The following is a 27,044-nucleotide window of genomic DNA, read 5'->3' as shown; positions in this document are numbered from 1 at the left end:
TGAGAGGCTATGGCTTGTATAAATCACCATCATCCCTGTGGAGAACTTATAGCTGTGATATATTACAAGGTTACTATCAACCGTTATGAGAAAGTTGCGTAGGCCTGGAAAATAGCCTGAAGTCCGAGGTGTCACGTTGCTAGAATTTTACCATAGCTCTTCAAAGAAGTAGCTAGGAGTAATGACTTTATTCTCAGGAAGATGCAAAACAACAACCCCGGCCTAGACAGTTGATTTCTTTCTTGAAATGTGTAATAGTTTGAGTTACACTGTTGGTTTAAACAGAATCCCTCAAGGGAGAACTTTAGCCTACACTCTATGAAATGGGGTTCATTTTTTGTTTGTTTTTTTGTTTTTGGTTAACAAACCTGAGTTGTTTTGCATCTGTATGAGGCTTGTCAACCATCCTACATGTCTTCACTACCCACAAAGCCCTATTCCTTTAAGTAACACTTATCTCTTTTCAGTTTACATCAATATATTTTCAATGCTTCCCTCCCACTTCTGGGGATATGTATGAATGGATAGCCAATAGCAGGAAAAGCTTTTCCATCCAATCAAATTAGCAGGAGTGGAGGGACAACTCCATTCATTGCCTAGGCTAAATTGAATTCGTCTTAGACCCACTAACTTGCACAGAGGTAATATGGGAAGTTTGGCACACAGGCAAAAAAAAAACAATGTTTATTTGAAAAGAAGCGATCTGGTTTAAAAGAGCGTAGGTTGACAATCGACATGGGAATGCAGTTTGTCCCATATGTAGCCTAGGCCTATCTGTTTGTTTGCTATACGCCTCCAAAATACACTTATCTCAATATTTCATTTAACCTGTAACTAGACCAGTCAGTTAAGAACAAATTCTTATTTGCAATGACGGCTTACCCCGGCCAAACCCGGATGACGCTGGGCCAGTTGTGCGCAGCCCTATGGGACTCCTAATTGCTGCCGGTTGCGATACAGCCTGGTTTCGAGCCAGGGTGCCTCTAATGAAGATCTCTAGCGCTGAGATGCAGTGCCTTAGACCGCTGTGCCACTCGGGAGCAATGTTGAGGAAATGACGCAGGTCCTTTCTACTTAACTGGATTGGAGCAGCCTTTAGTAGCACAATATTTTCAAATAGCTGAAACTTATGAAAAGGCATGTGATACCACAGACAAGGGGTGTGAAAGAGGAAATATTTTCATTACACCATATCAATTGCAATTGGTATGTCACCGGGACATGTTCCTTTTAAAAAAAAACATTTTTACGGTTATTGAGTCTCTTTTTTTTTTTTCTGTTCTCCTTGCCAGACTATGCAAGCGGCGCGATGCCCAACAGACGAACTGTCACTTACCAACTGCGCAGTCGTGAGTGAGAAGGACCCACAGTTTGAACAGTAAGTAATGTGTGTGTGACCATTATATGGTTGTATGCTGTTTATGCATGTACATGTGTTTTGATCCCCAGCCCTGAGGTGCCTCTGCCACATCAAAGGCCTGTGTGTGTGTGGCGGTAGATCACAGTGGATCACTGGGGCTCAGCTCTCTAGCCAGGATGCCAAAAGCCCCAGGGCTGTCACATTCTGTCTGTGGCTGCTCTGATTTCATTCTCTATCACCAAATAATGTTGTTCTGTCTTTTCATCTCTGGCCTTGCAACTGTCCCTCTGGGGCAGGTGTGGGACTCACCAAAGCTCTTACCTGGTGAAAGAAGTAACCCACCCCAGCAGAAAAATGTCACCATGGAACATATGGTCTCGCTGTGTCTCTCTGTCGGGTCTTGAACCAATAAAGGGGATTCAAAAATTCTCTCAATATCATGCTTGCTATCCATGTAAACATAGTGGGGCAAAAAAGTATTTAGTCAGCCACCAATTGTGCAATTGTTCTCCCACTTACAAAGATGAGAGAGGCCTGTAATTTTCATCATAGGTACACTTCAACTATGACAGAAAAAATGAGAGAATAAAATCCAGAAAATCACATTGTAGGATTTTTAATGAATTTATTTGCAAATTATGGTGGGAAATAAGTATTTGGTCACCTACAAACAAGCAAGATTTCTGGCTCTCACAGACCTGTAACTTCTTCTTTAAGAGGCTCCTCTGTACTCCACTCGTTACCTGTATTAATGGCACCTGTTTGAACTTGTTATCAGTATAAAAGACACCTGTCTACAACCTCAGTCACACTCCAAACTCCTCTATGGCCAAGACCAAAGAGCTGTCATAGGACACCAGAAACAAAATTGTAGACCTGCACCAGGCTGGGAAGACTGAATCTGCAATAGGTAAGCAGCTTGGTTTGAAGAAATCAACTGTGGGAGCAATTATTAGGAAATGGAAGACATACAAGACCACTGATAATCTCCCTTGATCTGGGGCTCCACGCAAGATCTCACCCTGTGGGGTCAAAATGATCACAAGAACAGTGAGCCAAAATCCCAGAACCACACGGGGGGACCTAGTGAATGACCTGCAGAGAGCTAGGACCAAAGTAACAAAGCTTACCATCAGTAACACACTACGCCGCCAGGGACTCAAATCCTGCAGTGCCAGACGTGTCCCCCTGTTTAAGCCAGTACATGTCCAGGCCCGTCTGAAGTTTGCTAGAGAGCATTTGGATGATCCAGAAGAAGATTGGGAGAATGTCATATGGTTAGATGAAACCAAAATCTAACTTTTTGGTAAAAACTCAACTCATCGTGTTTGGAGGACAAAGAATGCAGAGTTGCATGCAAAGAACACCATACCTACTGTGAAGCATGGGGGTGGAAATATCATGCTTTGTGGCTGTTTTTCTGCAAATGGACCAGGATCACTGATCCGTGTAAAGGAAAGAATGAATGGGACCATGTATCGTGAGATTTTGAGTGAAAACCTCCTTCCATCAGCAAGGGCATTGAAGAAGAAATGTGGCTGGGTCTTTCCGCATGACAATGATCCCAAACACACTGCCCGGGCAACGAAGGAGTGGCTTCGTAAGAAGCATTTCAAGGTCCTGGAGTGGCCTAGCCAGTCTCCAGATCTCAACCCCATAGAAAGTCTTTGGAGGGAGTTGAAAGTCCGTGTTGCCCAGCAACAGCCCCAAAACATCACTGTTCTAGAGGAGATCTGCATGGAGGAATGGGCCAAAATACCAGCAACAGTGTGTGAAAACCTCGTGAAGACTTACAGAAAACGTTTGACCTCTGTCATTGCCAACAAAGTGTATATAACAAAGTATTGAGATGAACTTTTGTTATTGATCAAATACTTATTTTCCACCATAATTTGCAAATAAATTCATTGAAAATCCTACAATGTGATTTTCTGGATTTTTTTTTTCTCATTTTGTCTGTCATAGTTGAAGTGTACCTAATGATGAAAATTACAGGCCTGCCTCATCTTTTTAAGTGGGAGAACTTGCACAATTGGTGGCTGACTAAATATGTTTTTTTTGCCCCACTGTACATATCATAGTTTTCTCTGTATGATATGATAGTCCTCTTCTCTATGCAGTCACGTGACCGTGAGAACCACGCCGACCCACAAGTTTGTGTTCACAGTGAAGACCCACCAGAGTGTGGTCCCAGGGACCATCGCCTTCAGTCTGCCACAGGTAGGAGACACCATCATGGCCTTCATAAAATAGGCTACACACACTGTGTTCAAAGCTATCCTTACTTGATAGATAAATGATACATTGACCAAGTCGAACCCACATGTTATAACTAAAGTCATCATTTAATCGATGACGATGATAAAGTTGGTTTCTACAGGTGCAGCGCAGTCACAATGTGTGGATGATCTTCTGACTGTATTTGACTTTAGCTTTCTGGCTTACTATGGCCCGTCCTGTGTGCATGCTCCTCCTCCACTCTGTTGTCTCCTATCATGTCTGTCGCTGCTTTTGACCTTTGCTTGTCTCTGCCTGCTCTTTCTCCTTCTATAAACTCTGCAGCCACAGCCGGCACTCAGGTACTCCAGCAACGTCCTCCTTGGCCGGTCTTATTTCACAACTAGATTGGAGTAATGAACCGAAGCAGTTGTAAATAGGACCGTAGACATTTTATAAGATTGTAGCAATGCGCTACATGATAACTCTTGGCTGGACATGTATCAATGGCCTAATGCGCCGTACAGTAGCTTAGAGCTTCGGCTGCCATGTAAAGTAGGTGACACGTGGGTTCAACTATCAGTCAAAAACCCTTAGCCCGGACCGGATGTTTTTTTTTAACCTGTTGTGGGACTGATGTTCTTCTTGAAAGATGTTGTAAAATAAGACCGTGTTTAAGAGAGCCTACATCACTGTCTTTGTCAGAACACCCTAGTTATCACTGATGGTTCATTGGAGGTGTACTGTCTAGTAGTTGCAAAAATACAGTATCAGTCAAAAGTTTGGACACACCTACTCATTTGGCGGTTTTTCTTAATTTTTTCTACTATTTTCTACATTGTAATAATAATAGTGTAATAATAATAATAAAAGTGAAGACGGACATACTATGAAATAACACATATGGAATCGTGTGTTATTTGGCACCTTTGCCTTAATCACAGCTTTGCACACTCTTAGCATTCTCTCAACCAACTTCACCTGGAATGCTTTTCCAACTGTCTTGAAGGAGTTTCCACATATGCTGAGCACTTGTAGGTTGCTTTTCCTTCACTCTGCGGTCCAACTCATCCCAAACCTTCTCAATTAGGTTGAGGTCGGGTGATTGTGGAGGCAAGGTCATCTGATGCAGCACTTAATCACTCTCATTCTTGGTCAAATAGCCCTTACACACCCCTGGAGGTGTGTTGGGTCATTGTCCTGTTGAAAAACAAATGATCGTCCCACTAAGCACAAACCTGATTGGATGGTGTATTGCTATAGAATGCTATGGTTGCCATGCTTGTTAAGTGTGCCATGAATTCTAAATAAATCACTGACAGTGTCACCAGCAAAGCACCATCACACCACCTCCATGCTTCACGGTGGGAACCACACATGCGGAGATAATTTGTTTACCTACTCTGCGTCACAAAGACACAGTTGTTGGAACCAAACATCGCAAATTTGGACTCCAGACCAAAGGACTGATTTCCACCGGTCTAATGTCCATTGCTTGTGTTTCTTGGCCCAAGCTAGTCTCTTCTTCTTAATGGTGTCCTTTAGTAGTGGTTTCTTTACAGCAATTCGACCATGAAGGCCTGATTCACGCAGTCTCCCCTGAACAGTTGATGTTGAGATGTGTCTGTTACTTGAACTCTGTGAAGCATTTATTTGGGCTGCAATTTCTGAGGCTGTTAAGTCTAATGAACTTATCCTCTGCAGCAGAAGTAACTCTGGGTCTTCCTTTCTTGTGGCTGTCATGAGAGCCACTTTCATCATAGTGCTTGATGGTTTTTGTGACTGCATTTGAAGAAACTTTCAAAGTTCTTGAAGTGTTCCGGGTTGACTGACCTTCATGTCTTAAAGTAATGATGGACTGTCGTTTCTCTTCCTCATTTGAGCTGTTCTTGCCATAATATGGACTTGGTCTTTTACCAAATAGGGCTATCTTCTGTATACCACCCCTACCATGTCACAAAACAACTTATTAGCGCAAACGCATTAAGAAGGAAATTCCACAAATGAACTTTTAAGGCGGCACACCTGTTAATTGAAATGCATTCCAGGAAGCTGGTTGAGAGAATGCAAAGTGTGCAAAGCTGTGATCAAAGCAAAGAGTAGCTACTTTGAAGAATATAAAATATATTTTGGTTACTATGTGATTCCATGTGTTATTTCATAATTTTGATGTCTTCACTATTATTTTACAATGTGGAACATAGTAAAAATAAAGAACCCTTGAATGAGTAGGTGTGTCCAAACGTTTGACTGGTACTGTATGTTAGAAGGTCTCTTTTTCCTGAGCCTGTTTGTACCTTGTTGCTGGGCAACTGGATTCTATAGATAGTGATGCCCTTTTTATATGGTCTTTGTTTGCATAGTTAATACAAATGAAATGTGTGAACTGTACACTGACTAGGATACATTACTTGTTTTCCCAGAGAAAATGGGCAGGCCTCTCCATTGGTCAGGATGTGGAAGGTAAGACTAAAACATGATTGTATTGAACTGTGAGGTGAATGCAGGAAGACAAAGTGCAGTCTCTCTCTGAATTCTTCTCATTGATTGCCATTGTATAACTGCTGTCCTATCATTAGCCACCAGATGGGGCGGCAGGTAGCCAAGTGGTTAGAGTATTGGGTCAGTATATGAAAGGTTGCTAGATCAAATCCCAAACTGACAAGGTAAAAAAATCTGTTGTTCTGCCGACGAACATGGCCGTTAACCCACTGTTCCTAGGCCGTCATTGTAAATATGAATTTGTATGAAAAATAAATGGCTAGCTATGGTCTGTATCTTCAATAAAAGCTTGGTTTTGACAATAAAACCCCAACATCTCTCTAACAAAAACCCTGTAACTTAATCATGTTTCACTCTAAAGGTTTTAGAGATATTTCCCCTCTGCCAGAGAAATGCCAATTATCCCATGGTCCTTTGCTGCAGTGATAGAGCATCAAATGCCACCCCCAGCCTGTTGATTTGGATTTATAGGTTGTTTCTCAACAGCCATGCTACCGTGCTCCGAGCACGCAAATTGGAGCATGGGAGGGTCGGAGTATGAGTTAAAATCAAGTTTTGCGAAACGGAGCATGGAGGGCACTTCTCCGATGTACGTATTTTGAACAGAGTAGCCAAGGATATAGAGTTTCTGTATCTCAATTGGCCCAGGTAAAACATTTCGAAATCGGGGCATGAACTCCAAGGTGTCGATAGTGTTCCACAGGGATGCTGGCCCATGTTGACGCCAATGCTTCCCACTTGACACAACTGTGTGAAACATTGGAGTCACCATGGGCTAGCAGCCCTGTGGAACACTTTCGACACCTTGTAGAGTCCATGCACCGATGAATTGAGGCTGTTCTGTGGGAAAAAAGGGGGTGCAACTCAATTTTCAGGAAGTGTTCCTAATGTTTTGTACACTCAGTGTAAGCGTGACACATACCCACTGTAGTGTGCGTAGTCTGTTAGCCACGAACAATTAGCAGCTAGCTACCCACAAAGAATAGACATCTACCTTGCACAACATTTAGTTTTATGTCATTTTTAACAAGCTGGCTAGCTAGATCATTACAATTCACAGATAGTTAGCTGACAATTATGATGGAAAACCTTTTTGCTTTGTGTATCTTGTTTAGTCTCTATTGCAATTGTCCTCGCTGGAAGAAGGTTCAGTGAATGGGGAGGTGCAGTGTGAGGTAATACAGTAGGGGCGAGTGTTTTATGCTTTCTCCACCCTCTCGTCCTCAAGAGAACGTCTTCTGAGAATGCAATCCGAACATGAGTGTGGAGCACGGTAGTATGCATATTGAGAAACACCCATAGTTTCAGGAGGGGGGGGGTTGGTCTATGTGATGTGGTCGATGTGATCTATGTGGACGCAGTGAGGGGGAAGTGATTGATCTAGCACATCGTGGTGGTCTTGAAGCTCGGCCAGGTTATCAAAGCCCTAGCCAGTATACACCCATTTTCTGATAATATCTATAGCGGCGATGCTTGCGGTAATAGCCTAAGTCCTATAGCTCTGCCTTACATCCTTCACAACAGCTCTGCTCCGCGAAGCGCAGGAAGTATGAATGCTCTGACTTGAGCGGAGGCCGCATGGCAGTAAATGGTATACGGCCACTGCGGAAGACTGATTGACCACGCAGAGCCTTTTTTCTTTTTATCCTGGTGGTCCAGATCTGTTTAGAACTTTGGCTAACTCCTCTGTGTCCGTTCTTTGTCAAGCCAAACATGTGGTGTTGTCATCCATACATGTAGTATGGGACCAGACTAGCTCTGCCTAGGATAACAGCATAATATTATTTGAAATATGCCCCTCCTGAAAGTGTTATTAGCAAAGTGTCCCTACGTAAAGACACCTGATCTGGAATAGAGCTGGTAATTGGCTAATTTGCATAATTACGGTACTGCTTAGGTGGCTGTGAACAGCTGTTGAAAGAACCGCTAGTTCCTTCATCAAATGCAGCCCTGTGTTGCAGACTACGCTCTCTCAGGTGTGAGGCCCTGAACAACAGAGGCCTGTTTGAACTCGCTGTAACGTGTTAGTGTGCCGTTCACGTGGTCATTGCATTATTGAACCAAGTGATTCAATATGCAAAATCCATTAGAAAATAATGATGCTAAAGGTGTTTGTCCTTGACTAGGTTGTTCATGGAATATGCTGCAAAGTGAATAGCACTATTGGGCAAGGTCCTACAAATGAACACCGATCAGACTTTTGACATTGTACTTGAAAATGAAAACGGAGTAAAGGGGTGAAAAGCTACCGGGCTACTCTTCTGCTATGTTTCCTTTCCATGTAGTGACCGACTACAACTTTGACAAGTCCAAGCAGTGTGTGGGCACCATGATGGTGGAGATTGATTTCCTGCAGAAGAAGAGTGTGGACAGCAGCCAATACGACTCAGACAAGATGGCTGCAGAGTTCATCCAGCACTTCAACAGCCAGGCCTTCAGTACGGGCCAGCAGGTACGGGAACTGTAACCTATAGAAGGACGCTGGGGTGACAGGGTGGGGTTACTTGCGTACCTCTTAGAAGACTTTGGTGGTCTTGAGGCTCTTGGTAGAAGTTGCCCGTAGAAACCGATCTAGGATCAGCTTAACCATTGCAAAGTGGCAAAACTGACTGTGGATCATTAACATGGGCTGACTTTGTCGTACTCTTGGCTTTAGGTTGAGGGGTAGCATCGAGCGAACTTCTCCTCAAATTATTTAATAGCACAAACATTTTTGTTGTATTCTTAGATTGTGCCAAGTTGCCACGCTTTTGTATTTGTGTTCTGCATGCTGATGACTCTACGTTATTCTAACCTTCTAACGTTGTCCACTCTTCCTCTTTCTTGATGTCTCTAGCTGGTGTTTAGTTTCTGTGACAAGCTGTTTGGCCTGCTGATAAAAGACATTGAAGCCATGGACCCAAGCATCCTCAAGGGAGAAGCAGGCTCTGGGAAGAAGCACAAGGTATCTAGAGCACCAATCAACCTACCTTAGGACCTCGATTATCACCATAAGATATACCATTTATATATGATTAATATACTTTACATTACATAGTAATGTTCATACACTTGAACTAATCGTCGTTACAGTAGTAATCTAGTTACACTAGCTATACAGTAGTTATAGTTTATATAACATGGTGAAGTCACACCCAAGGTGCTTGATGGTAACGTAAATTCTCGTGAAGAATGGGCACAATTCTCTGTCCACCATCTACTCACTCCTAACTGTCTTCTGTCTCTGGTCTATACAGATTGACATTGGCTTGTTGCTGGGAAACAGCCAAGTGGTTTTTGAGAAGGCAGAGAGCTCTTCTCTTACCCTCATTGGTAAGTGTCGTCCCTGGCTCGCTCCGATGCAGAAAACTGGCCATGTGTGACGCTGTCTTGTATTACGTGACTACAGCACATCGATTTAGTCTCAATCCATTACAGTATGTGTAAATCAGGGTCATATATATCTGACAGGTTGATGTGCTCAAATCGTGTTCCTCAGCATAATACAATTTGAATTACTAAGGCTTGAGATTTGTGTAATTTAAAGTAGGTTTGCTTACAAGGCTAAACTAACTGACTGACTTTATCCATTTGTGGCATGTGCTTGTTGTTACCCAATACCGCCACAAGGTGGCACCCTGTCCACAGTTTGTTGGCCTTTCGTCTTGCTCTCAGAAGTTTTGAGTGATGAAATTCTAGATGGCCCTAGAGAGGAAAGTGCCATTTTTTTTCCAATGTTAAGTACTTTTCTTTATGTCATTGATGGAATATTTAGTTAATACATTAAAAGCTTTACACCGTTCCCCTGTCTATGAGCTAAGAGTTGTCACTAGTGCCAGGATTCAAATCAAATTGTATTTGTCACATGCGCCCGACTTCAACAGGACCTTACCATGAAATTCTTACTTACAAGCCCTTAACCAACAATGCAGTTCAAGAAATAGAGTTAAGAATTTTTTTACTAAATTAAAGTTTTAAAAATTAACACAAGAAAATGACATAACAATAACGACGCTATATACAGGGGGGGGTACCGGTACCGAGTCAATGTGCGGGCGTACAGGTTAGTCAAGGTAATTTGTAAAGTGACTATGCATAGATAATAAGCGAGTAGCAGAATTGTAAAAACAAAGGGAGGGGGGGGTCGTCAATGTAAATAGTCCGGGTGGTCATTTTATAAATTATTCAGCAGTCTTATGCCTTTTGGGGTAGAAGCTGATAAAGAGCCATGTGGACCTAGACTTGGCTCTCCGGTACCGCTGGCCAGGCGGTAGAAGAAAGAACAGTCTGACTTGGGTGACTAGAGTCTTTGACAATTTTTTGTCACCGCCTAGTATATAGATCCTGGATGGCAGAAAGCTTGGCCCCAGTGATGTACTGGGCCGTACCCACTACCCTCTGTAGTGCCTTACGGTCAGATGCCGAGCAATTGCCATACCAGGCAGTGATGCAACCGGTCAGGATGCTCTCGATGTTGCAGAACTTTTTGAGGATCTGGGGACAAATCTTTTCAGTCTCCTGAGGGGGGAAAAGGTGTTGTCGTGCCCTCTTCCCAACTGTCTTGGTGTGTTTAGACCATGCTAGTTTGTTGATGTGGACACCAAGGAACTTGAAACTCTCGATCTGCTCCACTGCAGCCCCGTTGATGTTAATAAAGTCCTGTTCGGCCCTCCTTTTCTTATATTCCACGATCAGCTCCTTTATCTTGCTCACATTGAGGGAGAGGTTGTTGTCCTGGCACCACACTGCCAGGTCTCTGACCTCCTCCTTATAGGCTATCTCATTGTTGTTGGTGATCAGGCCTACTACTGTTGTGTCGTCAGAACTTAATGATGGTGTTGGAGTCGTCCTTGGCCACGCAGTCGTTGAACAGTGAGTACAGGAGGGGACTGAGCACGCACCCCTGAGGGGCCCCAGTGTTGAGGATCAGTGTGGCAGATGTAGTTGCCTACCCTTACCACCTGGGGGTGGCCTGTCTGGAAGTCCAGGATCCAGTTGCAGAGGGAGGTGTTTAGTCCCAGGGTCCTTAGCTTACTGATGAGCTTTGAGGGCACTATGGTGTTGAACGCTGAGCTGTAGTCGATGAACAGCATTCTCACATAGGTGTTCCTTTTTTCCAGGTGGGAAAGGATAGTGTGGATCAAGAATGAGATTGCATCATCTGTGAATCTGTTGGGGCGGTATGCGAATTGGAGTGGGTCTAGGGTTTCCATCATGATGTTGTTGATGTGAGCCATGACCAACCTTTCAAAGCCCTTCATGGCTACTGAAGTGAGTGCTACGGGGTGTTAATCATTTAGGCAGGTTACCTTCGCTTTCTTGTCCACAGGGACTATGGTGGTCTGTTTGAAACATGTAGGTATTACAGACTCGGTCAGGGAGAGGAAAATGTCATTGAAGACACTTGCCAGTTGGTCCGTACATGCTTTTGAGTACATGTCCTGGTAATCCGTCTGAGCCTTGACCAGCCTTTCAACTGTAATTGTCCTTGGATAAAAACATCTGCTAAATGCCATTTTTATTATTCTAATAATAATATATTACATTTTTCCCTCTATGTACAGTGCCTTCGGAAAGAATTCAAACCCCTTTCACATGTTGTTACTTTACAGCCTTATTATAAAAGAGATTAAATAAATAAAAAATCCTCAGCAATCTACACACAATACCCCATAATGACAAAGTGAAAACAGGTTTTTAGAAATGCGGGTAGAGGAACAATGGTGGCCATCTTGATTCATATGTGGACAGCAGACTGTCATAGGGAGAGATTGAATATGTCCGTAAACACTCCAGCCAGCTGGTCTGCACATGTAGTGTTTATTCTGAAAGTATTCAGACCCCTTCTCCTTTTCCACATTGTGTTACGTTGCAGCCTTATTCTAAAATCGATTTAACAAAAACATTGTCCTCAATCTGCACAGAATACCCCATAACGACAAAGCGAAAACAGGTTTTCAGAAATTTCTGCAAATGTATTAAAAAGAAAAACATATCTTATTTACATAAGTATTCAGACCCTTTGCTGTGAGACTTGAAATTGACCTAAGGGTGCATCCTGTTTCCATTGATCATCCTTGAGATGTTTGTACAACTTGATTAGAGTCCACCTGTGGTAAATTTAATTGATTTGGACATGATTTGGAAAGGCACACACCTGTCTATTTAAAGTCCCACGGTTGACAGTGGATGTCAGCGCAAAAACCAAGCCATGTGGTCGAAGGAATTGTCCGTAGAGCTCAGACAGGATTGTGTTGAGGCACAGATCTGGGGAAGGGTTCCAAAAAATGTCTGCAGCATTAAAGGTCCCCAACAACACAGTGGCCTCCATCATTCTTAAATTGGAAAGGTTTGGAATCACCAAGACTTCCTAGAGCTGGCTACCTGGCCAAACTGAGCAATTGGGGGAGAAGGGCCTTGGTCAGGGAGGTGACCAAGAAACCGATGGTCACTCTGACAGAGCTCCAGAGTTCCTCTGTGGAGATGGGAGAACCTTCCAGAAGAACAACCATTTCTGCATTACTCCACCAATCAGGCCTTTCCTGGTAGTGGCCAGATGGAAGCCACTCCTCAGTAAAAGGCACATGACAGCCTGCTTGGTTTGCCAAAAGGCACCTAATGGACTCCAACCATGAGAAACAAGATTCTCTGGTCTGATGAAAACAAGATTGAAATATATTTTTTACATTTATTTAACCTTTATTTAACTAGGCAAGTCAGCAAGTCAAACCCTCCCCTAATCCGGACGATGCTGGGCCAATTGTGCGCCGCCCTATCTCCCGAATGCCAAGCGTCACGTCTGGAGGAAACCTGGCAACATCCCTATGGTGAAGCATGGTGGTGTTAGCATTATGCTGTGGGGATGTTTCTCAGCGGCAGGGACTGGGAGACTTGTCAGGATCGAGGCAAAGATGAATGGAGCAAAGTACAGAGAGATCCTGCTCCAGAGCGCTCAATACCTCAGACTAGGGCTAAGGTTCACCATTCAACAGGACAATGACCCGAAGCACACAGCCAAGACAACGCAGCAGTGGCTTCAGGACAAGTCTCTGAATGTCCTTGAGTGGCCCAGCCAGAGCCCAGACATGAACCCGATCTAACATCTCTGGTTTAGACCTGAAAAAAAGCTGTGCAGCAACGCTCCCCATCCAACCTGACAGAGTTTGAGAAGAAAGGGAGAAACTCTCCAAATACAGGTGTGTCATACCCAAGAAGACTCCAGGCTGTAATCGCTGCCAAAGGTGTTTCGACAAAGTACTGAGTAAAGGGTCTGAATACTTATATAAATGTGATATTTAAGTTTTGGATATTAGTTAACATTCATAAAAATAAACTGTTTTTGCTTTGTCATTTTGGGGTTGTGTGGGGTGTGGATTGATGAGTTGAAAAAACAATTTAAATCAATTTTAGAATAAGGCTGTAACAAAATGTGGAAAAGGTTTTTGGCCTGAATACTTCCAGAATGCACTGTATGTTTGTAACTGTGTCTGTGTCCCCTACAGGGAAGTCTAAGACCAGAGAGTCTCGCCAGTCTATCATCAACCCAGACTGGAACTTTGAGCGCATGGGCATCGGTGGCCTGGACAAAGAGTTCTCCGACATCTTCCGTAGGGCCTTCGCCTCCCGAGTCTTCCCTCCAGACATTGTGGAGCAGATGGGTGAGCTTCTTCTCTATCCTTCTCTCGGTCTCTGCCTCTCTTTTGCATTCTCTCTTTCGCACTCTTTCTCTTTCACATGCACTCTTTCTTTCGCACTCTTCCTCTCTTTTGCTGTCTCTTTCTCTTCATCCATATTTCTTTCTCAACAGAAGTTTCTCTTTCTCGACTTTCACTCAATCCATCGTACTCACTCGTACTTTCACATGCCTGTTGTCTTACACACACGTGTTCTTTTCGCTCTCTTTCTAGTGCTTTCCTTCACTCGTTCTTTTTATAGCTCACACTATGTGTATTTGTCTCCCACCACATCCCCCTGGTAACCACTTTTCGAGGTCCCAGGGAGCCTGTGTTCCAGCCTAGCGTTAGACAGACCGAACCATTCGCCACTGTGAGGAGGGGGGCTGCCTGCCTGCCTGCCAAAACAAATCACTCAATCAGTCTCTGGAAGGAACACCATGACATGAATAAGCCTCTGTGTTCAAATGGCATTGATTCTCAGACCAGTACTGCACATTGTGACAAACACGTCAGACTATTTTCGGGGGAAAAACTCTAACAAATGGACCCAATGGGAATAATATTATTGGACTGACAATGTAGTAGTGTCAATCTTTTCTCTTTGTTTGACAATACTACTGCACCCTGGACTGAAACTAGTTATTGAAAAATAAATTGTTGTCTGACTCCCACGGTTAGGCTCAAGAGGTCTTCCATCATTGGACAGACAATGCAGTGTCCTCTCAGGATGCCGCTCTCAGTCGTCAGTGAGTGAGTTATGACACAGGCACCCCCCCCCCCAAAGCGTACACTCGTAAATAGTTGTTTGACATGTCTCAAATTACAATGCTGATTCCCATCGCTAAATGATGGTTCATAGTGAAAGCAAGTTAGGTGCTATTCTGCACACACGCAAACACACACAAACTCTCACACTCCACACCACACACACACACACACACAGAGCCCCAGTCCTATCCTCATGGCGTCCAGTTTGAGAGGGGCTGATACGTCGGGATTTTGGCAGCGAGGCCCTTTATCTACTTCCCCAGAGTCGGATGAACTCATGGATACCATTTTTATGTCTTTGTCCCTAGTATGTCGAAACTTAGTGGTGCAGTGCCTTAAGAAAGCAGTCATACCCTTTGACTTATTCCACATTTTGTTGTTACAGCCTGAATTCAAAATCAATTGATTGATTTTTCTCACCTATCCACACACAATACCCCATAATGACAAAGTGGACACATGTTTGCAAATGTAAATTAAAAATGAAATTCAGAAATATCTCAGTTGAGTCAATACTTTGTAGAAGCAGCGATTTACAGCTTTGAGTCGCCATGGGTATGGCTCTATCAGCTTTGCACATCTGGTTTTGGGGATTTTCTCCCATTCTTCCTGGCAGACTTTTTTCAGGCTGTGTTAAGTTATATGGGGAGTAGCGATGATCAGCAATCTTCAAGTCTTTCCACAGATTTTCAATAGGATTCAAATCTGAGCTTTGGCTGGGCCACTCAAGGACTTTCACATTCTTGTTCTGAAGCCTTTCCAGCATTGCTTTGGCTGTATGCTTGGGGCCATTGTCTTAGATCGTTTGCACTCTGAAGCAGGTTCTCTCAAAGGATTTGCCTGTCTTTGGCTCCATTCATTGTTCCCTCTAGCCTTACCAGTCTCCCAGCCTCTGCTGCTGAAAAGCATCCCCATAGCATGATGCTGCCACTACTGCGCTTCAAGGTAGGGACGGTGTTTTCTCCAAACATGGTACTTTGCATTAAGGCCAAAGAGTTACATTTTTGTCTCATCAGACCACAGAATCTTTTGCCTTATGCTCAGTCTTTCACATGCCTTTTTTTTTTTCAAACTCCAGTCGTGCCTTTTTATCTCAGGAGTGGCATCCGTCTGGCCACTCTCCCATAAAGCCCAGATTGGTGACGTGCTGTAGAGACCGTTGTCCTGGCAGGATCTCTCAACTCAGCCAAGAAACTCTGACAGAACTACAGAGTGGTCGTTGGTCACCTCCCTGACCAAGGTCCTTCTTGCCCGGTTGCTTAGATTGGTCGGGGAAAATGTGTTCCATTTTCCAATGATGGCGACTGCTGTGCTCTTGGAAACTTTCAACACTCTCTGGAAATTGTTTTATACCCTTCCCCAGATATATTCCACCTCGCAATTTTATCTCGGAGATCTACGGACAGTTCCTTGGACTTCATGGTATATTTATTTAGTATTCAAGGCACACTTAAACCAGCATGGCTACAGCATTCTGCACCGATATGCGAACCCATCTGGTTTTCGCTTACTGGGAAGATAATTTGTTTTTTTAACCGGACAATGATCCAAAAACACACCTCCAGGCTGTGTAAGGGCTATTTGACCAAGAAAGAGAGTGATGACCTCGTCGCCACAATTAGGATGAGTTGGACTGCAGAGTGAAGGAAAAGCAGCCAACAAGTGCTCAGCATATGTAGGAACTCCTTCAAAACTGTTGGAAAAGCATTCCTCATGAAGCTGGTTGAGAGAATGCCAAGAGTGTGCAAAGCTGTCATCAAGGCAAAGGGTGGCTACTTTGAAGAATCTGAATTTAACATATTTTTTGCTTACTACATGATTCCATATGTGTTATTTCATAAGCGGTGTCCACAAGTTCATCTGGCTCCGGGGAAGTAGATAAAGGGCTCCATGGCCAAAATCTTGAATTATCTCTTTAAGTGGGACTTCTCGGTGCTACGGTGTGCAGGAGTTGGCCCCTGGCTGTGTACAGCTGGATGGTCTAATGAGATGACGAGCCCTGATAGACGAGAGTCTAAAGGTGAGGGTGTAATTGGGGAGTGTCGGGGGGCAGGTGCTGAGACTTGATCCTAGGGTGTGTGTGTGTGTGTGTGGCCAGCCTCTCTCTCACTCCATGTCTCCCCACGTTCTCGCAAAGGTCGGGCAGACAGCAAGGGGTCACACACATACTGCAATGCTTTACCTGGAGCCCCTCCTCACTACCCCTAACTGTCTTCCCTTCAGCAGGTCTAAATGGGAGGGCTGACGTTTATCTCTGGCCTCTCAATGAGTGTGGAGCAAATTTCACTGAACAGTTGCAATAAGCTACGACAGGACCAACACAGTCTGGTTTTCAATCGAGACCCAACACTGCTCCAAATTGGTTGATTCCAATAACACGACTTCAGAGTCCACTTGTATTGAAACACATCAGAGTCAACTTGTATTGAATCATAGCTGTAATTGCAGTAAATCTAGGCTTTTTCATCTTGTTTTTCCGCCTCTTTTCCCCAAATTGAACCTGTGAAGTTTGAGTACCTTGGGGATTTTTCATACTCTGGTATTTATGTATGAATTAGAGATGAGATCAGACAATGACGTAAAGGCAAAAGTCACCTCATACAATGCATTGTAGATATAGCACATGGAAGTGTCCTTAGCGTAGAGTGCTACAGTGGCCTAAGGGCTTTTCTCACCAACTGATAGGATCGTGACGCACCTAAACCATTCGATTTTATAACATTTTTGACGGCATCCCTCCCCTGCAGGTTGTAAGCATGTGAAGGGCATCCTGTTGTTCGGGCCTCCTGGCTGCGGTAAGACTCTGATGGCCAGGCAGATTGGGAAGATGCTGAACGCCCGCGAGCCCAAGGTGGTCAACGGCCCCGAGATCCTCAACAAGTACGTGGGAGAGTCCGAGGCCAACATCAGGAAGCTGTTCGCCGACGCAGAGGACGAGCAAAAGAGGGTGAGAGGGACACGCAGGCATACTCTGTAACATGCATGAAAACTCTTAAGAGCCATGCGCACACACACACACCAGTAAATACACCCAGTACCTTCATTGCAATTACTCCTGTGGTTATCAAGCTCAACATACCTGATAAGTCAATGAAATAGATGTCAGACTAAAAGTATTCCTTACCCCGAGGCCAATATGCAGCCTACGAACCAAAGATAAGCATCACACAAATCCACACAGAGAAGCAAATGTCTTCTGGAGAAGATTGATTTGCCCTTTTTAAGGAGGCATATTAGTAATAATAACGGTGGTAAAGTCATTGGGTTTCTCCATACCGGGAGGGGGCAGTTGTGTATTGAACACCCGTAGTGATGACTGTGTGACAGTGACAGCCTCACTCTTCACCACCTAATGAGGTGCTGGGTTATCTCGAACCCTGCCCTCCCTCTCTCACCTAGCCCATAATAAGCCCAGCTCCTCACCTGATTTAAATGCTACGTCTGGAGACTGACAGGGCCAGAGATGGACGGAAAACCCCGACTCTGCTCTCGCTATCTCTAGTTTTTGGTCACTCACTCACTCACTTTTTCTCTGTTTGGGCAGACTCTGTCCCTCCATGCCATAGCAGAGGGAGGATGAAGAGACTTTGAAAGGTTCTTAGTTTTCACCCAGGTCATACCAAGGAGAATTTAGCCCAGAATAGCCATGGGTGTGAGGGGTTGACATTCTACACTGAACAAAAATATATAAATGCAACAATTTCAAATATTGTACAGTTCATACAAGGACAGTTTAAATCAATTCCTTAGGCCCTAATACACTGCTCAAAAAAATAAAGGGAACACTTATACAACAATGTAACTCCAAGTCAATCACACTTCTGTGAAACCAAACTGTTCACTTAGGAAGCAACACTGATTGACAATACATTTCACATGCTGTTGTGCAAATGGAATAGACAACAGGTGGAAATTATGGGCAATTAGCAAGACACTCCCAATCAAATCAAATCCAATTTTATTTGTCACATACACATGGTTAGCAGATGTTAATGCGAGTGTAGCGAAATGCTTGTGCTTCTAGTTCCGACAATGCAGTAATAACCAACAAGTAATCTAACTAACAATTCCAAAACTACTGTCTTATACACAGTGTAAGGGGATAAAGAATATGTACATTAGGATATATGAATGAGTGATGGTACAGAGCAGCATAGGCAAGATACAGTAGATGGTATTGAGTGCAGTATATACATATGAGATGAGTATGTAAACAAAGTGGCATAGTTAAAGTGGCTAGTGATACATGTATTACATAAAGATGCAGTAGATGATATAGAGTACAGTATATACATATGCGATGAATAATGTAGGGTATGTAAACATATTAGGTAGCATTGTTTAAAGTGGCTAGTGATATATTTTACATAATTTCCCATCAATTCCCATTATTAAAGTGGCTGGAGTTGAGTCAGTGTGTTGGCAGCAGCCACTCAATGTTAGTGGTGGCTGTTTAACAGTCTGATGGCCTTGAGATAGAAGCTGTTTTTCAGTCTCTCGGTCCCAGCTTTGATGCACCTGTACTGACCTCGCCTTCTGGATGATAGCGGGGTGAACAGGCAGTGGCTCGGGTGGTTGTTGTCCTTGATGATCTTTATGGCCTTCCTGTAACATCGGGTGGTGTAGGTGTCCTGGAGGGCAGGCAGTTTGCCCCCGGTTGTGGGCGGAGCAGTTGCCGTACCAGGCGGTGATACAGCCCGACAGGATGCTCTCGATTGTGCATCTGTAGAAGTTTGTGTGCTTTTGGTGACAAGCCAAATTTCTTCAGCCTCCTGAGGTTGAAGAGGCGCTGCTGCGCCTTCTTCACGATGCTGTCTGTGTGGGTGGACCAATTCAGTTTTGTCTGTGATGTGTACGCCGAGGAACTTAACTTACTACCCTCTCCACTACTGTTCCATCAATGTGGATAGGGGGGTGTTCCCTCTGCTGTTTCCTGAAGTCCACAATCATCTCCTTTGTTTTGTTGACGTTGAGCGTGAGGTTATTTTCCTGACACCACACTCCGTGGGCCCTCACCTCCTCCCTGTAGGCCGTCTCGTTGTTGTTGGTATCAAGCCTACCACTGTTGTGTCGTCCGCAAACTTGATGATTGAGTTGGAGGCGTGCGTGGCCACGCAGTCGTGGGTGAACAGGGAGTACAGGAGAGGGCTCAGAACGCACCCTTGTGGGGCCCCAGTGTTGAGGATCAGCGGGGTGGAAATGTTGTTGCCTACCCTCACCACCTGGGGGCGGCCCGTCAGGAAGTCCAGTACCCAGTTGCACAGGGCGGGGTCGAGACCCAGGGTCTCGAGCTTGATGACGAGCTTGGAGGGCACTATGGTGTTAAATGCCGAGCTGTAGTCGATGAACAGCATTCTCACATAGGTATTCCTCTTGTCCAGATGGGTTAGGGCAGTGTGGTTGAGATTGCATCGTCTGTGGACCTATTTGGGCGGTAAGCAAATTGGAGTGGGTCTAGGGTGTCAGGTAGGGTGGAGGTGATATGGTCCTTGACTAGTCTCTCAAAGCACTTCATGATGACGGAAGTGAGTGCTACGGGGCGGTAGTCGTTTAGCTCAGTTACCTTAGCTTTCTTGGGAACAGGAACAATGGTGGCCCTCTTGAAGCATGTGGGAACAACAGACTGGGATAGGGATTGATTGAATATGTCCGTAAACACACCAGCCAGCTGGTCTGCGCATGCTCTGAGGGCGCGGCTGGGGATGCCGTCTGGGCCTGCAGCCTTGCGAGGGTTGACACGTTTAAATGTTTTCCTCACGTCGGCTGCAGTGAAGGAGAGTCCGCATGTTTTAGTTGCGGGCTGTGTCAGTGGCACTGTATTGTCCTCAAAGCGGGCAAAAAAGTTATTTAGTCTGCCTGCGAGCAAGACATCCTGGTCCGTGACTGGGCTGGTTTTCTTTTTGTAATCCGTGATTGACTGTAGACCCTGCCACATACCTCTTGTGTCTGAGCCGTTGAATTGAGATTCTACTTTGTCTCTATACTGACGCTTAACTTGTGTGATTGCCTTGCGGAGGGAATAGTTACGGTCATGTTTCCGGTCACCTTGCCCTGATTAAAAGCAGTGGTTCGGGCTTTCAGTTTCACGCGAATGCTGCCATCAATCCACGGTTTCTGGTTTGGGAATGTTTTAATCGTTGCTATGGGAACGACATCTTCAACGCACGTTCTAATGAACTCGCTCACCGAATCAGCGTATTCGTCAATATTGTTGTCTGACGCAATACGAAACATATCCCAGTCCACGTGATGGAAGCAGTCTTGGAGTGTGGAATCAGATTGGTCGGACCAGCGTTGAACAGACCTCTGCGCGGGAGCTTCTTGTTGTAGTTTCTGTCTGTAGGCAGGGATCAACAAAATGGAGTCGTGGTCAGCTTTTCCGAAAGGAGGGTGGGGCAGGGCCTTATATGTGTCGCGGAAGTTAGAATAGCAGTGATCCAAGGTTTTTCCAGCCCTGGTTGCGCAATCGATATGCTGATAAAATTTAGGGAGTTACAGTCTCTGAGGTCCCTCTGGAATGCTACCCTTGCTCGGATTTCATCAACCTTGTTGTCAAGAGACTGGACATTGGCGAGAAGAATGCTAGGGAGTGGTGCACGATGTGCCCGTCTCCGGAGTCTGACCAGAAGACCGCTCCGTTTCTTCCTTTTACGAGGTCGTTTTTTGGGGTCGCCGGCTGGGATCCATTCCGTTGTCCTGGGTGAAAGGCAGAACACAGGATCCGCTTCGTGAAAATCATATTCTTGGTCATACTGATGGTGAGTTGACGCTGCTCTTATGTTCAGTAGTTCTTCTCGACTGTATGTCATGAAACCTAAGATGACCTGGGGTACTAATGTAAGAAATAACACGTAAAAAAAAAAAAACTGCATAGTTTCCTAGGAACGCGAAGCGAGGCGGCCATCTCTGTCGGCGCCGGAAGTTATGACACAGGAGTAGTTCTGCAGGTGGGGACCACAGACCACTTCTCAGTTCCTATGCTTCCTGGCTGATGTTTTGGTCACTTTTGAATGCTGGCGGTGCTTTCACTCTAGTGGTAGCATGAGACGGAGTCTATAACCCACACAAGTGGCTCAGGTAGTGCAGCTCATCCAGGATGGAATATCAATGCGAGCTGTGGCAAGAAGGTTTGCTGTGTCTGTCAGCGTAGTGTCCAGAGCATGGAGGCGCTACCAGGAGACAGGCCAGTACATCAGGAGACGTGGAGGAGGCCGTAGGAGGGCAACAACCCAGCAGCAGGACCGCTACCTCCGCCTTTGTGCAAGGAGGAGCAGGAGGAGCACTGCCAGAGCCCTGCAAATTGACCTCCAGCAGGCCACAAATGTGCATGTGTCTGCTCAAACGGTCAGAAACCGACTCCATGAGGGTGGTATGAGGGCCCGACGTCCACAGGTGGGGGTTGTGCTTACTACAGCCCAACACCGTGCAGGACGTTTGGCATTTGCTAGACACCAAGATTGGAAAATTCGCCACTTGCGCCCTGTGCTCTTCACAGATGAAAGCAGGTTCACACTGAGCACATGTGCCAGACGTGGCAGAGTCTGGAGACGCCGTGGAGAATGTTCTGCTGCCTGCAACATCTTCTAGCATGACCGGTTTGGCAGGTGGGTCCGTCATGGTGTGGGGTGGCATTTTTTTGGGGGGGCCGCACAGCCCTCCATGTGCTCGCCAGAGGTAGCCTGACTGCCATTAGGTACTGAGATGAGATCCTCAGACCCCTTGTGAGACCATATGCGGTTGGCCCTGGGTTCCTCCTAATGCAAAACAATGCTAGACCTCATGTGGCTGGAGTGTCAGCAGTTCCTGCAAGAGGAAGGCATTGATGCTATTATGGACTGGCCCGCCCATTCCCCAGACCTGAATCCAATTGAGCACATCTGGGACATCATGTCTCGCTCCATCCACCAACACCACGTTGCACCACAGACTGTCCAGGAGTTGGCGGATGCTTTAGTCCAGGTCTGGGAGGAGATCCCTCAGGAGACCATCCGCCACCTCATCAGGAGCATGCCCAGGCGTTGTAGGGAGGTCATACAGGCACGTGGAGGCCACACACACTACTGAGCCTCATTTTGACTTGATTTAAGGACATTACATCAGTTGGATCAGCCTGTAGTGTGGTTTTCCACTTTTAATTTTGAGTGTGACTCCAAATCCAGACCTCCATGGGTTGATAAATTTGATTTCCATTAATAATTTTTGTGTGATTTTGTTGTCTGCACATTCAACTATGTAAAGAAAATAGTATTTAATAAGAATATTTCATTCATTCAGATCTAGGATGTGTTATTTTAGTGTTCCCTTTATTTACTTTTTGCAGTATATATGGATTCCACATGACTGAGAATACAGAAAAATGTAAGGGCGTGGATCAGTATCTGGTATGACCACCATGTGACTCATGCAGTGCGACACATCTCCTTTGTGTTGAGTTGATCAGGCTGTTGATTGTCGACTGTGGAATGTTGTCCCACTCCTCTTCAATGGATGTGCGAAGTTTCTGGATATTGGTTGAAACATGTTGTCGTAGACGTCGATCCAGATCATCCCAAACATGCTCAATGGGTGACATGTCTGGTGAGTATGCTGGCCATGGAAGAACTGGGACATTTTCAGCTTCCAGGAATTGTGTACAGATCCTTGCGACATGGGGTCTCAGGATCCCGTCACGTTATCTCTGTGCATTGAAATTACCATCAAATAAAATGCAATTTGTGTTTGTTGACCGTAGCTTATGCCTGCCCATACCATAACCCCACTATCACCTTGTCAGCGTTGTGAACAGTGCCCCATCAGAACACCGCTCACCCACACAACGTCATCTGCCCGGTACATTTGAAACCGGGATTCATCCGTGAAGAGCACACTTACCCAGCTTGCCAATAGCTATCAAAGATAAGCATTTGCCCACTGAAGTTGGTTATGACGCCGAACTGCAGTCAGGTCAAGACCCTGGTGAGAACGATCAAACACGCAGATGAACTTCCCTGAAACGGCTTCTGACAGTTTGTTCAGAAATTCTTCGGTTGTGCAAGCCAACAGTTTCAACTGTCCAGGTGGATGGTCTCGGATGATCCCGCAGGTGAAGAAGCCGGATGTGGAGGTCCTGGGCTGGCGTGGCCACACGTGGTCTGCGGTTGTGACACCGGTTGGGTGTACTGCCAAATTCTCTAAAACGACATTCGAAAGGCTTATGGTAGAGAAATTAACATTCAATTTTATGGTAACAGCTCTGGTGGACATTCCTGCAGTCAGCATGCAAATTGCATGCTCCCTCAACTTGAGACATCTGTGACAAAACTGCACATTTTAGAGTGGCCTTTTATTGTCCCCAGCACAAGTTGCACCTGTGTAATGATCATGATGTTTAATCAGCTTCTTGACATGCCACACCTTTCAGGTGGATTGTCTTGGCAATGGAGAAATGCTCTCTAACAGGAATGTAAACAAATGTGTGCACAACATTTGAGAGAGATGCGCTTTTTGTGCATATGGAAAATGTCTGGGATCTTTTATTTCAGCTCATTTGATTTGATGTGGATCTCTTTTAGTCCCCATTTGGACTAATCTTCCAAGAGTCCTTAAGACATTAAAATACAAAAAAATTATAATACGAACGCATTTCCACATATAACACACTATTACAAACATACATAATACACTAACATAATGACCCAATAAATACTCAATCAAAAATATATTGATTCTTCATCTACGATTGTCCCACAACATTTCCAACATTTTTAAAATAATGTTTAAATGTATATATTGAAAGGTTTCTGGTTCGCTCAGTTAATTTATTCCATTTCTTTATTGCTCTAAATCGAAATGTTCTTTTGCCTTTTTCTCTTTTCTGTCTGGACAACGCATAGATGGTGGACAATCTATTCCTAGTTTTTACGGAATGTCTGTCTCTTACCAACTGAATACCATTGTGAATAGAACTTGGCCAGTGGGGCAAAAAAGTATTTAGTCAGCCACCAATTGTGCAAGTTCTCCCACTTAAAAAGATGAGAGGCCTGTCATTTTTATCATAAGTAACACTTCACCCATGACAGACAAAATGAGAAAAAAAAATCCAGAAAATCACATTGTAGTGATTTTTAATGAATTTATTTGCAAATTATGGTGGAAAATAAGTATTTGGTCAATAACAAAAGTTTATCTCAATACTTTGTTACATACCCTTTGTTGGCAATGACAGAGGTCAAATGTTTTCTGTAAGTCTTCACAAGGTTTTCACATACTGTTGCTGGAATTTTGGCCCATTCCTCCATGCAGATCTCCTCTAGAGCAGTGATGTTTTGGGGCTGTTGCTGGGCGACACACTTTCAACTCCCTCCAAAGATTTTCTATGGGGTTGACTGGCTAGGCCACTCCAGGACCTTGAAATGCTTCTTACGAAGCCACTCCTTCATTGTCCGGGCGGTGTGTTTGGGATCATTGTCATATTGAAAGACCCAGCCACGGTTAATCTTCAATGCCCTTGCTGATGGAAGGAGGTTTTCACTCAATCTCACGATACATGGACCCATTCATTCTTTCCTTTACACGGATCAGTCGTCCTGGTTCCTTTGCAGAAAAACAGCCCCAAAGCATGATGTTTCCACCCCCATGCTTCACAGTAGTTATGGTGTTCTTTGCATGCAACTCAGCATTCTTTGTCCTCCAAACACGACGAGTTGAGTTACCAAAAAGTTATATTTTGGTTTCATCTGACCATATGACATTCTCCCAATCTTCTTCTGGATCATCCAAATGCTCTCTAGCAAACTTCAGACAGGCCTGGACATGCACTGGCTTAAGCAGGGGGACACGTCTGGCACTGCAGGGTTTGAGTCCCTGGCGGCTTAGTGTGTTACTGATGGTAGGCGTTGTTACTTTGGTCCCAGCTCTCTGCAGGTCATTCACTAGCGCCCCCCGTGTGGTTCTGGGATTTTTGCTCACCGTTCTTGTGATCATTTTGACCTCACGGGGTGAGATCTTGCATGGAGCCCCAGATCGAGGGAGATTATCAGTGCTCTTGTATGTCTTCCATTTCCTAATAATTGCTCCCACAGTTGATATCTTCAAACCAAGCTGCTTACCTATTGCAGATTCAGTCTTCCCAGCCTGGTGCAGGTCTACAATTTTGTTTCAGGTGTCCTTTGACAGCTCTTTGGTCTTGGCCATAGAGGAGTTTGGAGTGTGACTGTTTGAGGTTGTGTCTTTTATACTGATAGCAAGTTCAAACAGGTGCCATTAATACAGGTAACGAGTGGAGGACAGAGGAGCCTCTTAAAGAAGAAGTTACAGGTCTGTGAGAGCCAGAAAGCTTGCTTTTTTGTAGGTGACCAAATACTTATTTTCCACCATAATTTGCAAATAAATTCATTAAAAATCCTTTTCTCATTTTGTCTGTCATAGTATTTAAGTGGGAGAACTTGCACAATTGGTGGCTGACTAAATACTTTTTTGCCCCACTGTATATTACGAAATAAAGCATGTTCCTTTCAATTATCTTACTGATTGATGACCAACCAAGAACATTGCGCATGACTGCAACAAAAGAACCATATCTCCACCTTAAAACAATCCTTGCTGCTTTGTTCTGTGCATTCTGCAGCCTCCTAACTTCACTTGACGCATTTCCCCAGACCACAGAACAGTAGTTCACCTGACTCTCAATTAATGCTTGTGTTATTTGCTGAATCATTTTTCCTGGTAAATATTTCGTTTTTTATTTTTATTTTTTTTACATAGATTTGTTATTTGAGACGACCATGATAAGCAGTTGTCTAGCTGCACTCCCAATAGTTTGGTTTCTGCCACTTCTTCAATTTGTACTCCTCCCATACTTAATTGTATCCCATGCTGTTTTGGCCTTTTCCTAGTGGAACAGACCAACATAACTTTGGTTTCTGTTGGCAAACCCACTCCCTAATATTCTCCAAATCTCCTTGCAAAGCTTGCTGTACCTGTTGAACCGATTGTCTTGCTGCATAAATTGTAGTATCATCTGCAAATATAGTAGCTTGAGTTTCAGCTAAGGCATAGGGAAGGTCGTTGGCATATATTAAATAGAGAAGTGGCCCAAGGCAGCTGCCCTGCGGTATTCCACAGTTTAACACATGAGGGGAAGAAAATGAACCATTGATATAGGTGGACTGTTTCCTGTCAGTTAGATATGACTGTACCCAATTCAATGCTACCTCCTTAAAACCATAATGCATTAATTTTGTCAATTATTTAATGATCCACTAAATCAAATGCTGCACTGAAATCTAAAAATAGTACACCCACAAACTTGCCATTATCCATAGCATTGAGCCACTGGTCAGTCATGTCAACCAATGCAGTGGTTGGAATGGTTTTTGCGATAAGCATGCTGATTGGCTGTAATCAGATCATTCTTTTCCATGTACTCCCATATTTGTTTACTCACAATACCCTCCAATATCTTACTGAGTGTAGGGAGTAGACTAATTGGTCAACTATTGGCAGGAGTAATGGGTTCTTTGCATCCCCTTTTTCCAGTGACCAATTAAATATGTATCTCAGTG

General features: G+C 44.4%; 1 protein-coding gene across 1 annotated transcript in view; it reads left to right on the top strand.

Annotated features, from left to right (window-relative positions):
* The window catches only part of LOC112224157 (vesicle-fusing ATPase), a 59,677-nt gene that overhangs the window by 20,559 nt on the left and 12,074 nt on the right, over nucleotides 1-27,044 (top strand). The window contains exons 2-9 of the mRNA XM_024387514.2: nucleotides 1,293-1,378; nucleotides 3,481-3,580; nucleotides 6,001-6,040; nucleotides 8,365-8,531; nucleotides 8,916-9,023; nucleotides 9,316-9,391; nucleotides 13,561-13,716; nucleotides 17,250-17,449. Coding sequence (XP_024243282.1) covers nucleotides 1,293-1,378; nucleotides 3,481-3,580; nucleotides 6,001-6,040; nucleotides 8,365-8,531; nucleotides 8,916-9,023; nucleotides 9,316-9,391; nucleotides 13,561-13,716; nucleotides 17,250-17,449 — 933 coding nt within the window. The remainder of the gene's footprint in view (nucleotides 1-1,292; nucleotides 1,379-3,480; nucleotides 3,581-6,000; nucleotides 6,041-8,364; nucleotides 8,532-8,915; nucleotides 9,024-9,315; nucleotides 9,392-13,560; nucleotides 13,717-17,249; nucleotides 17,450-27,044) is intronic.

Source organism: Oncorhynchus tshawytscha, linkage group LG25 (genome assembly GCF_018296145.1).
Source record: "Oncorhynchus tshawytscha isolate Ot180627B linkage group LG25, Otsh_v2.0, whole genome shotgun sequence".
In the NCBI taxonomy this organism is placed as follows: domain Eukaryota; kingdom Metazoa; phylum Chordata; class Actinopteri; order Salmoniformes; family Salmonidae; genus Oncorhynchus; species Oncorhynchus tshawytscha.
This window is presented reverse-complemented; position numbering and strand designations above follow the sequence as displayed.